The sequence below is a fragment of the Accipiter gentilis genome, chromosome 6 (genome assembly GCF_929443795.1).
Source record: "Accipiter gentilis chromosome 6, bAccGen1.1, whole genome shotgun sequence".
NCBI lineage: Eukaryota > Metazoa > Chordata > Aves > Accipitriformes > Accipitridae > Astur > Astur gentilis.
In genome coordinates this window covers 3072235-3084825 of record NC_064885.1, presented here as the reverse complement: position 1 = coordinate 3084825, position 12591 = coordinate 3072235, and the positions used below count along the sequence as shown (strand labels likewise).

The 12591-nt window shown below is 45.4% G+C and overlaps 1 protein-coding gene across 1 annotated transcript; it reads right to left on the bottom strand.

Moving 5' to 3' along the window:
- Positions 1–4897: 4897 nt before the first annotated feature.
- On the bottom strand, positions 4898–12028 carry CHCT1 (CHD1 helical C-terminal domain containing 1). Its single transcript, XM_049802426.1, has 6 exons — positions 11957–12028; positions 11055–11183; positions 9885–10060; positions 9276–9375; positions 6145–6311; positions 4898–4943 (listed from the first exon to the last, which is right to left on the bottom strand). The coding sequence occupies exons 1-6, from the start codon at positions 12026–12028 to the stop codon at positions 4898–4900; spliced, it is 690 nt and encodes a 229-aa protein (XP_049658383.1).
- Between the last annotated feature and the right edge of the window lie 563 nt (positions 12029–12591).

Below are 12591 nucleotides of genomic sequence, written 5' to 3'. Positions count from 1 at the left end.
AAGAGAATTGCACACCTCCTTGGAGCGAGCGAGCCCTCTGCGCTGCCAACTTCTATCTCTTTGCTACTCACTGCACCGTGTGTCCCCCCACCCCGGGATGTGAGGACAGTCTGTATTGCTGTTGGTTTAATTAATTAACCATAGGGAGAGCAGGTCATGCAGTCAGTCTGCAAGTGTGTCTGGTTTATCCAGTAAACTTCAGAATAAATATTGGTTGGATCACTTCTGATACCATTACTGCCATTGTTACTGGAAGAAACTGTAAAAAGCAGACTAATTTTGCTTGAGCAAGATGATTTGGTTTCCATAGATGTCTGATCATATAGCTTTGGGGGTGCTTTCATTGTAGCTGGCCCTTTCATTTTGTGTTTGATACCCTTTACTGTATATGGAGTTGTAAACATGGTTGCCTTTTCACCTGGGATCTTCTGATACTCCAGCAGTTGAATTAAGAAGCTGAAGCACTTACTGAAACCAGGCTACAGGTTTTGGTGGCTTTAATTTTTCTATTTTGTTTACTTAAGTGAGAATTTTTAGGCAATGCACTCCCAAAATAGATGAAGTGGTATTTATAGTTCAGTAATTCGGACTATACTGTGTCAGCGTGGTAGTGTCTGTGTGCAAGAACACCTTTAGCTGATAGTAGTTGACTATAATAAGATTTTAAACCAAAAACCAAACCAGTCCCTGCGTACACCCAGAGGAGGAATGTCCTTCCCTTTCCAAGGGAGGAGATTGTGCTCCGCAGCGTTGTGAACCCACCACCAGTTTTAAACTGAAGTGTCTTTGAGTTGCAAAGAGGAGCTACTTCTGGCTGTTTCCATGGGCCAGACCCAATTTCCTGGTGTGCACTCTCTAATAAGAGAGCGCTTGCATGGGGAGAGGTGCCATAATTAATTTTGGTTCTGGCTTTTCCCCTTCTCAACTTGTTAATAATTCAATTGACCGTTTATGCAAGTTTATCTGGAAACTTCCCTAAAAGCTCACTGCTGACGAAGAGCCACGCGGCTCCCTCCGATCTCCAGCTATGTAAAAGCTCCTGGAACGGGGCTGTATCCCAGCTGCCTAGCGAGACCTCTGGAGAAGGAGCAGGTGAGTTTCTCTTCCCTATGTTTAAGAGTAGATGGGTACGGTCTTGTTTCTCCTGGTCTATGGAGCAGGTCTGTAGTGAGAATTTGGGTGGGGTGGTGGTTCTTGTGTCTTGTAGTGGTGTCCAGATCCAGGGAAGCCCTTTTTTCTCCCAAGCCTCCACGTTTCACTGGGATGGGGCAGTCTGGGATCATTTCCAGCAGAAAGCAAATGGCACGATGAAGTTGTTTGTGGTTTTTAATGGCACTTCTGGAGACTTTTACCTTTGACACACTGCAGGTGCCAGTTGCTCCATGTTTATCTGGGCCCTTGCTGTAATCCTTAATACTTGGGTGCTCTTGTGGGTACGAAGTGAAGATGCTAATACCGGCCTTTACGGGCAAACCATTACAGATGGTGGTTGTAAGCCACAGTGGTGATTGACGCAGCCTGTTGGGTACCTGTGAAGTGTGAACCATGGGAGGGTGGGAGCCCTCGTTAGCTGTCAGATGTGGATCCTTCCCTGCTTGTTCATCTGTTTTTTCTAAAAAAAGTAGCCAAGTCTAAAGTAGCCCAGGGAACACGAAGTATCTCGTGCAAGTAAGAGGTCACAGCACAAAAGCATCTCATGTGGCTGCCTGTGCACAGGAAGGGTTGGAAATTAGCATTTCTAGGAGCTTTTATTTTTAAAGGTCAGGTTTTTGAGTCATTTGAGTTCGTCTTCAATTTGCCTGTAAATGATCTATAACCATCCAGTCGTGTGCTGGGCTCGGGCAGAGGGCTCTCCTTATTTCACAGGTCTGCAATTTCAATTTTCAAAGGAAAAATGCCTTCAAACACTTCTCCAGTTGTTAGGAGGCCGAGTGCAACTGAAAGGTGCTGCACCCTGAGGAACCCAGGTAAGGTTTCTGTGCCAGGTTCACCTTTTGTGTAAAACAAGGATGAATCCAGAGGTGGTGAGCCTGAAATCCTCAGGGCTGTGGCAGTGCCCTTTGCAGTTGTGTAGCCCAATATATTGTATCCATGCAAATTAAATGGGTAAAAGATGCAAGTCCCCGGGTGTCTGTGTGTGTTCCTGCAACTTTCTCAATTCTTTCCCTTTTCCCCAGGGAAACATTGACATTTGGGGAGTGCCGAAGCCAAACTACCAAGCACAAAGCAACAATAGGAGACTTGGTAAATAAGTCTATTTGCTTCAGTTGGTGTGAAGGAGGAATTAACAACAGCAACCCAAAGCCTGCTCCTGCCCAGGTAAAGGTAACCTGCTGTTAAAAACAGTGGTATGTATGAGGCTGTACTGCTGTTTTATGGGGAGTTAACAAATCAAGCTATGTAAAAGCTGCCTCCCAGTAATGACTTTCTTCCCCTGGTTAGTCTGAGCAAAGTCCAAAACCCTGACATCAGCAACTATCGTGCTCTTCCTTATGCTGACAAAATGTAACCACAATTCCCCTAAAACTGGCCTGAGGCAAGCTGCTGCGGGGAAGGTGGTTTGTTTCTGGGTGGTTTGGGGGTGGTTTTTTGGGTTTTGTTTGTTTGGGGTTTTTTTTTTTAAGCATTGAGGAAAATGCTCCCTTGGACTTCCTGAAGCATGCAGAGGTCTTTCTGGCTGGCAAAAGGTCTAGTGCATCTCTGACGGGGACGGCTCCTGTCCTTGGGGATGCCTGTCCCAGCGTGGCTGACTGCCCTGAGGTGTCACTGCTGCAGGGCCATGGGCAGCACCAGTTCTGCTTATTCCTGACATCTTTTGTTTCCCACTGAACAAAGTTTCTGCTTCCTGTGGTGCAAAATGTGTGCTTTACTGCCCTGAATCTTAGCTGTCAACATTGGCATCTGCTTACATCTCTTCAGGTTGTGGTTTGGTGGGGGAAATGGGGTTTTGAGTCTTTCTTTTTTTTTTTTTTCCTTTGGTTCTACATTATGCATTGACACTTTATAAAACACATGAAAACCTTACTTTGCTTAAGAGCCAAAGCCAAGGTTGTGCAACACTTCCATGAATTCCCTGATGCTCCATTTAAATGGAAAAGAGCAAATGGCCCGAGTTAGGAAATGTGCATTGAGCGCTTCAAGCCCTGCAGTTGTGCAAGTCTGCTGTGGTAGCACCACTGCCCGCCAGCTTCCAAAATTAAACAGCAGGAAAAAGCAGTCCCTCTAATATTGCATGAGTGCCACTGATGCATCCTGTAGTTTATTCCGAAGGTTTTCTTATTGTACATTTAGAGCAGGGACCTCTGAAGGTGAAATTTTGTCTCTTGCCTTTCTTTGCTTACATCATCTGGTCAGGAAACTCTCTGAGGTTATTTCTGGCAGAGCTCGGTTTTCTTTGAGAGCTTTCCTGTCACTTCTAAGTCACCTCAAGTCCTACTGGAAAAATTGTAGAATAATGCAAGTCTTGAGCAGGCTTTAATCTTGCTCAGTTTCATCTTAAGTAAGTGTGACATTTTGAGGGCATACTGTATTTTTCTGATGCAGCTGCATATGATACTACATGTGGTTTATACAGTGTGTGCTGTGGAGAAACCTCAGAACCTTTGGCTGCAAGAAATACTCTGTTGTTCTAAGAAAATTCCTCATGTTCTCTGCTGAACCAGGTCTGCACTACACAAGTGGTTAGGATCCCCTAGTATAACTGCATGTCTGCTCTTAGGCACAGTGAAACCCGATGCAAGAAGCAGGATCTGTTGCCAGTGAAGGCAACGTGCGACATCCTCCTTCGCAACCTCTCATGAACAATTTTCTGTGTACACTTGGCAGCAGTGCCTCCACGGGCAGCACAGCCAGGGACTTCAGTCTTGCCAAGCTCTGTGGATGGTGATCCAAGATGCCATTTAAAAAGGAAATCTGTTGTCTTTATTCTAAAAACAGCCTGTGTTATCTGCCCTTCCCAAGGGATCTAAGAGGGATTTTTCCTGTTTGGATTCAGATCTGAAGACAATAAATAAGCCCCCTACCCAACCATCTGATTTTTAACATGTAGGAAGGAAGGATCTTGGGGGTTTTTTTACTGGTCAGACTAAAAGATTTCCATGCCAAACTATTAATATTTCTGATGTTTCCTTAAAACCTGGATTCAATGACAAATCAAATCTAGCCAACCCTGAAGCCCAAACCAGCCAGTTTTGTTACTATTTTCTCACTATTCCTATCCTGAAGCATTAGCTCGCAGATGAGTCTCTTCCTGCAGCAGCAGTCAAACAGGGCTACAGCTATCTCGGTCTGGATCAATGGATGGCAGCTGCTGCATCTGCCAAGAACACTGATGTGTGTATGGGCTCATGGCCATTATTTGCCTACCACAGTTAAAAATGTCAAGTGTATGTGTAAAAGTTATGAAACTTTTTTCTTTTTTAACCAGAATATATTCTGTACACCCATCTCTTCCCTTCCTCCTTTGTTCCCTTCTCCCTGGTCAGTACGGCTGCTGACCATGTGGAGGGTTTGCGTTATGTGTATGTTTGAGTAGAAACGAATGGGGAACAGACCCTGCTCTCATCAGAAGGTTTCTGCCATAGCAGGAAAGGAGCAGCTGCCTGCTTCCTTACAAATGCTCTTCTTCCATTATTGGGGTTTATACAAAAAGAATGAGGTAGTAAAGGTGGGTCTGATACTTACACATCCTTGATCCAGTCTTGATGCTGGTGCACGGCTGTTAGGAAACTCCAGGATAATAATAAACTAGATCACATGTTTAAAATAGCGTAACTTTCATTTTGCTTGGGTCTAACCTTGTTGCTATGATGCTGCAAATATTTCAGTATTTCGTGGTTTTGAGAAACCATGGAGACCGTCTTTATTCCCTGCTTTTTGTTCAGGTGATGATACTGTATTAATTGATTTCTGTCTTTCCATTGATCTCTGAAGTTGCCTGGAACCTTAAAAACAAAAAAACCCACAAAGTAAATGGAAGGCATAACTCCTGTGAAAAGCTCTATTTCCTACAGGAGCTGGTGCTGGTGTGCCCAAGATGTCCTCTGGGGGGCTTTACTGTGTGGATTCTGCATATGGTTCAATTTCACAAATACACTGTCACTAGAAACACATAGGAACACCAGGCTCCTCATGATGGCTTGCCACCCGGGCTCTCAAGCAACCAGCAATCCCAAACCCTTGCTATGTTCATTACACTTCAATGGCACTAATTTTTAGTATTTTATGCACTTTGTGTGTCTGTTGCATTTATCTACGTAAGAATTGGTTGGGTGGTATTTTCCCCATTCTTACAGGGGAGCAGACAAGCGGAGGAGGATTGCCTGGAGCCGCACAGCCGGCGGGTTAGTGTGGGACTCCTACTCATCCTCCCAGATCACGCTGTCTAGCTAGCTCTTGTTTTTTGACTTTTAGTTTATCAATTTGGATTTTAAGTGCTCCCTCAGAGCTGTTACATACCAGATTGGACTTTTTTAGAGGTAAATAGACTGGGGAGAAAAGAGATGAAAAGCAAGATGGTTATGAGCGCATGAGAACTCCCACAGGACATGTGATTGCATTTTAGCAGCTTGAAAATAGGCTTATGTGGGACAAATCCTCCTTCCACAGGCAGACTGTGGCACCTGTTTGTGGCAAAGCCGATCTCATCAGTAATTGCTTTTAATGTCCCTTTTTTGTTCCTCCTGTGGGATTTGCATATGCCAGAGTTCTGGCTGAAGTAAACAAGCTGCCAGTGACTCTGGTTAGCAAACACGCTTGCCACAGGTTAGTCTGCATTTTTGCTCGAGAAGACAAGCGTGTGTGGCTTTGCTAGGGTGGACCCAAAGGCAAACCACAACTATGTTTTGAGCATCCAGGTGGCTATGTAAAGACACACTAATTAACGCCAGCTGACATGGGCCAACAAAGGGATATCTTCTTCCTTACTACTGCCTTATGCTATAGTAGCTTCTCTTGCTGCTGTTTTTCCTACCCCCATGTCTCTTCTGAGGCAGCAGTTCAACCTGCCCAACTTCTCTAGCTCCACCACTGATCACGTCTTCACCTGCTGATCCTTTTGCCAAAATGTCAAGCGTAGGTGGCTCTACTTGAGCAGGAAAATTCTTTTCCTGCTTGGTGCCAATATGACACTGGCTATGTGATTACCTCTCATCTCTCATTCTTGCTGCTGGGTGGGGACTGTCTCCTTGACCAGAGTGTTCCTGCAGGTCTCTTGTACCTCTGCAGAGTCCCCAACTGATGTAAAGTTGCTTCAGTTTCTTTTCTTCAAGTCCTGGAACTGAATCTGGCTTTTCTGAAGGACAGCATATTTGCTTTTTAAAAAAAAAAAAAAAAAAAAAAAAAACCAAAACCACTTCTAAAGATATTTATACGAGCAAACACCACACACTGACTCATGCTTGGGCAATAACTCTTGCTTAACTGTGGTCCTGTTGGGTGGCAGCAGCTATGAGCCGAGAAATGACTGTACTGTCTGCACAAACCTTTACCCTGCGAAGTGTTTTTTCTCGCAGCTGAGAACTGAGGCTCCATCCTACCCAGCAGTGAGTCCTGCTGGCCTCTACAAAGCTGTGTTTTCTATGCTGTCTCTGTTCCCCTGAGCTGACACCCAGCCCAGCTCAGCTATTTGTGCAGCCCAGCTCACCCAGCCCAGTCTACCCCAGCACCTAAAAATCTGTGTTTTAAAGCAAGAACCCTTCTCAGCACACTAGTGAGAGGACTGTCATTTTTCAGGCACTTTGGGGAAGATGGTCAGTAGCTGACGGTGCCATTTGGTGGCTGCGTTTGAACCAAGGCTCAAGTGTGTGTAATGGGACGTGGGTGCTGCTCGGCCCCACTGGTGGGGGCGGGGGGCTGTGGTCGGGTGTGCGCTGCCACTGGATGTCACTGTCGCCTTATGGCACTCTGTGCGCTGGGAGAATGGCTGGGGATGGCGATGGGTCCCCGCCGCTGAACGTCCTAAGGGTGGTGGGCTGGTACCATGCAGCTGGATGGAGAGCGGCTGTCTGCACTGCACATCCTTCTAGGTTATCCCAGGGAAAAATAATTTTTGTGTTGCCAGTGGTCATGCTATTTGACTTATAAAAAAAAAAAAAATTCCAGACCCTTAGATAGCCCAGGAAACTTATTGCTTTACTCTCTCAGGCTGAGACATGGGGCTGATTTCTACAGCTTTCAGCAGTGTACGGGATCCAGCAGATTGCAAAGGAAAATGATGCTCTGTTCTAGCTCTAAACAGACAAGTGGGGCTGGTCTGGTATTTTCAGTCAGTCTGAAAACAGACTTGGGACCAGTGTTAAAATTCAGATGTGCAGTTTTGGTGTTTTGTTTTTTTTTAATTCTAAAATAAAGGCCCTAAAATCCCAAATGTAAGGGACGGGGATGTAGATGCCTAATTTTAAGGTGACTGATGAACAAGCCTGCTTGCTAGCCTCTCTCCTTTAACAAAACTCACAAAATTATCAAATTACTATGCTGACAACCTCAATCGCTTACTAATTACATATTGATTCTGGTTTTTTTATGCTCACTCATCTAAATAATGAGGCATTTCCAAGTAATCTATTTCTGTTGTGCCGAGTGTGCTGGTCCCCCCTGGTTCTACAGCCTGTTGTTTATGCTCTAGCAGGGAGCCGACTGCTGTTCCCTTCCCACAAAGGGCAAAGATGCTTATTTTTCTCCCACTTGTCTTGCATAACAAAAGGCATTTGTCAACCGTTACATAACGGCAGAATTTGTCACTTCTTATGTCGGCCTTTTTGGAGGCAGCCTTGTCCCCAGTACCGCGCAGCCGTAGCCAGCAGGCTCTTGCTGACTGCAGGTTGGTGTATGCTCCTCGGCATGCGCCGGTGCATCCTGATAGTGCACGACGCAGCGTGACTAATGCTTGTCACCCACCGTTTGGTTTTTGCCTTCCTCCCCCCCCACCCCACCCCAACTTGGAAAGGAAGATGTGGAATCGTGTGTTTTGGTTGTGTTTCTTATTTAGGGGAGCAAAAGGATGTGAAGGCATTTGGGGGGTTATTTGCTTTTTAATACTTGTTCCAAGGTGGCTATGAGGAGCTACCCTCAGCTGCGGGAGCAGCAGGGCTTGTCCTTAGCCCAGGTCATGTCCTGGGCTTGGCCAAGCCTCTGAGAAGGGCCATGCTGGAAATGGAGCTCGATTTTCCCCCTCCACAGCGCTTGCGAGTTTAAGGGAGCAAGAACGCCTGTTGTCACCTGCCTCCCGGAGCTGCCAGTTGCTTTTTTAATATCTCCCGATTAATCTCGGGCGTCTCATGCCAGCAACAGGGATTTGTGTTTGTGGGTTTTTTTGTGGTTTTTTTTTTTCTTTACAATAGGTTTGATTTCCTTATTGTTGGGATATCTTTTTAGAGCCTTAAAAATAAATAAATGGTTTTGCTTCCCTGTAAACTAAAAGCAAAAAAAAATGTGTGGCTGGCTTCCCTCTTTCTCTCTAACTGGAGAAGAGAGCTGTTTACCTGCGGCCTCAAACTTATTTATGGCCTTATCACTGCCAGCTATCAGATGACCACAGCTCCCTTTTTAATGCTAAGCAAGCAGTGTTCCAGTAACCCAACAAGGTCTCATCTGCTGCCATTTTCTAATTTACTCAAAACCATTTCTTAGTTGACTCCTTTTTTTTTTTTTAATTGTAGATCTGGTTTTAATTATTTTTTAATAAACTTAAAGTATGTGTTTCTTGTGGAACTTTGAACTTTGGTGTACTCGGCCTTTGCTCAGGAGATATGTTTATGGTTGCCTATGAGCATGCTTAAATGGGTTAACCCTTTGGAGTCAGTGTTCTCGGGGAAACTGTTCATTACAGTTTCCTTGTGTAGCTGATGCTCAGGCACAGAAATTGGCTTTGGCAAATGCAGGCTTTACCTGAACTAGTTGCTTGTTTCAAACTTTAACTCCTATATCATCAGATAAAACTATGGATCAGATTTGGTCTGTAAAGCATGACTGGAAACACGGGATCAACAAAGAGCCCCCAAAATTGTAAATCACAGTGCTGGGGACATTAGTTCAGTTACCCAGAGCTAGCCAGGGAAAGCTACTGGTGGCTGCAATAGCTCAGTGCCCATGTTATGGTAGGAACAGGCCATGAATTTGAATTTGGAGGATTCACAGCCTTTTGATAAACAGACTTTTCAGTAGCAGGCTTCTCCTTTGATATGGATCAAACCACATAACCTGCATGGTATAGTTATCCCCTTAAAGTTAGTACAGCAGGAACACCTTACGGGGTATTGACTTTCCTATTTGCTTACCAGAAACTTATCCATTTGATTGTTCTTGATGTACTTATACAGCTTCTGCAGTTGCTTTGCATCCATGTCTGAGAAGAGGGAGACAAACTGCCAGAACATCCTTGGAAAAAGACAGACACGTAGATTGTGCATGCGAGTACAAATTTCGTCCTCTTCCGCATTCTGCTCCCTAGTTCTGACTTGGCAAGTGTAACCACTGACATTATCTTTTGCACAGCTTTTTTTTCTTTTTTCTCCCCACCCCCCTCCCTCACCCCCCCAATCTTACAAACTTTTAAAGAACTGCTCTTCCCTAAGCATGGAAAGAAGAGTTATCCATCAACTCAGGTGGCTACATAGGAGCCTGTTTACTTGCAAAGGGTTGTTGCTGATGGGCAGAACATTGGAATTGGCCTTGTGCTGGGTAGGCTTAGGTACCACATGGCCTCTGCTAAAACTACCTGCAAGATCTGTGAGCATTTGGCAGTTATAACAAGCCATACAAGTCTCCCATAGATACCCAACTTGATCTCCAGTGCCTGGAAATGTAGGGCCAAAGTACATGTCTAAATGCCTGCTGGGAGCATCACTGGTACAGTACCACTGGTGCAGGGAAGAGGAGACCCTTACTTCTTCCAGTGCTTGACTTCCGAGGCTTTGCAGTACCGCTGGAGAAAGAGATCGATGCGGTCCCCAATTATGGTCAAACTTTTCTTCGTATACTTAATTTTTTTCTCAGTGGGGAGGTGCTGGGGCAAATGCAGTTTCCTAAGTGACTTCTTAAAGGGTCTCAAAAGCTCCTTGCACTGTAAAGAAAATGTGTTGGCATAGGTATTCAGCACTTTAAATCCAGGTCTCAGGCATTCCTTTTCACTAAATAAACTGATTAAATAGCTGTCTGGGAAGCCCTGAAGGAGCGTTATGTTTTGATAAGTGTCTCCTGTGTGGACATGGGGGGGCTGACATGAGTCTTCAGTAGGACGTTACTCTCCAGGAGTCGCTCCTGCACATTCCAAGGTTGGCAACACCCTGGGCGAAGCATGTCAAAGGTGACACGAATAGGGAATTGAGGGATACCCAAGACCGGGAATTCCTTTTTAACAGTGTAGGGCAAAAGGTATAAATTTCAGGCTACAAAACAGCTGCTGTTCTGCGGGGAGGGGGAAAGGGAACTGCTTTACTGCTTTTCTCACGCTGCTTCTTCCTGTGGCCAAACCTGGGATGTGTTGCAAACATTTGCACGTGACGCAGGAGCAAATGCTGTGTCTGGATGCCCTCCCTTTTGTCCGTTTGTTTGGGTTTCTTCTGTTATGTGCACTGGGCTGTGACTGGGGCTTTGTGTGGTTATGCTATGATGCCCCAGGAATGGGAAGGTTCTGTCCTGGTGTGAGATGGAGCTTTGTGGCCGTGGTGTAAGTGATGCAGAAGAACCAAACCACCATAGCCACAGAGCACAAGGTGTTATGTGAAATGATAATGTAGCAGTATATGTTTTGAAAAATGGAACAGTGTAGATGAAATGTGATTATTTTTTCATTGTTATTTTGGGTTTTTTTTGTGGTTTGTGGTTTTTTGTTTGTTTGGTTGGTTTTTTTTTTTTTAAACTAAAAGTACGATGTCCAGATGACTGGAAAACAATGAGGTAAAAACTTTCAGACATGGAAGAAAGCTACAGAATGAAGTGTCTTGTCCTGCTTTTTTTCTCCCTCAGCCAAACTCCTGTGTTTTATTTGCTCCCTCTCTCTTGAGAACCTGAGATGCCACTGACTTTCTACTGCTAAATTCTATTCAGTATCTCACAATTTTAAAGGTGTCCTGATCAAGGCCGTCTGCGCAGCAGATGAGCGGGGTCTTGCGTGGTGGAGCAATCTCACTGCCCGTTACAAAGGCTGCCTCCTTCACTGTGCCAGCCAGATCCTTCTCTGTGGTCTACAAATTGCCGAAGCCATAGGTTAGTCTTCAGTTCATGCAAATCTTGCATCCTCTCTTTAAAAAAAAATGCTGTCATGGTTTAACCCTGTCCTAAGGCTCAGAAGCATTTCTTTTCCTGCCAAATCATTTCAGATTGGGTTTTCAGAGGTGCTTAATGAAGCTAGGTATTCAATTATAATTAAAAGTCCATAAGAATTAGGTGCCTACTTGAAGTCCCTTTTGGAAATCTTCCCTCTAATAAATTACAAGGTAAACAGCCACTCGTTCCTAATGGCATTAATCAAATACGGGCCGGCAGTCACTTGTTAAGTGGAAATATGTGGTTACAATGGGCTCATTGTAATGCCACGCTGCTCCATCCGCAGTGTTTATTGATGGCAAAGGTACTGTGGCTGACCTGCTGCAAAGCCAGATTGAAAACAAAACAAAGTCCTCAGCCACTGAACTTGCACCTCCCTGGTCTGGGGAGGGGGATATTTTCTCTTGCAAAGGGCAATGGCTGTTTTCCCTGCATCAACAGTTGTGTAGGTAACTCCTCCACTCATCTTTGGAAAGCAACACTTACATAACTGACTTAAACACAAGCTTATGTTGGCTTTTAAAATATGCTGAAGTGTGTAGGAAGAGAAGTCCTTTTCTCTCTGACATGCTCTGCTCCCTTGGAAGATTACTTTTCTGCAAATTTGATCCCAAACCACATTTCAGAGGTGAAATTGAAGCTGCCTGCTGCTTTGCTTTTGCTACATGATGATCTCCCCGCCCATGCTCACCTGGCCAGCTGTGCTGTCCCTGCTGCCATCCTTTGCCCTGGCTCTGTCTGCTTCCTCCTTAAAGCCCTCCATGGAACACGGACACCCTCTCCCTTCCCCAGGGCCTCACTCACACCAGGTAGGAAGGGAAAACTGCCAAGGAGCTGTGTTTGGACCAAAATGTGCTGGGGTCACCAAGGTGACCAGGGTGCCCAGACACCGGTTCTGAGTTCCGCCAACCATGGAGACTGCTGGGGCCTTCCAGCCCCACAACACTGAGGCCCTCTGGGGCAGTCATCTCTCCCCATCAGTTTTGCCATTGATTTGTGCTCCTAAAGAAATAAGCAGAAAACCCTGGATTTTCCCCTTGCTGGTAGTGGTCAGGATGTTCAGTGCTGTCAATGGCTCCTGTGGGCAATGGGATGGAAATGTCCCTTGTTTTGCTTTGTTTGCATTTGTGGGAGCTTGGTGGAGTCTCTGGGGCTATTGGTTGGTGCTGGGTTTGCACCTGCGGTGAGTCCAGCATGTGTAACTGTACATCAGTCTGGATTATTTTGGCCTCTGAAGGTGGTGCAAAGTGCAGCTTTTTCTGAGTCACACATGTGGCTATGCTCACCGCGTTGGCTATCTGCGAGTGTGGGTGCAGCTCCTGGCGT

Bases quoted from the DNA above. Each gene is read 5' to 3' on its own strand.
- CHCT1 (XM_049802426.1), bottom strand. From the start codon at position 12,028: ATGGAGGGCTTTAAGGAGGAAGCAGACAGAGCCAGGGCAAAGGATGGC. The intron at 11,184-11,956 runs GTGAGCATGGGC...GGCAATTTGTAG, and splicing joins GGGACAGCACAGCTGGCCAG to ACCACAGAGAAGGATCTGGC. The intron at 9,376-9,884 runs GTAAGGGTCTCC...TCTTTTTCCAAG, and splicing joins GAAGTCAAGCACTGGAAGAA to GATGTTCTGGCAGTTTGTCT.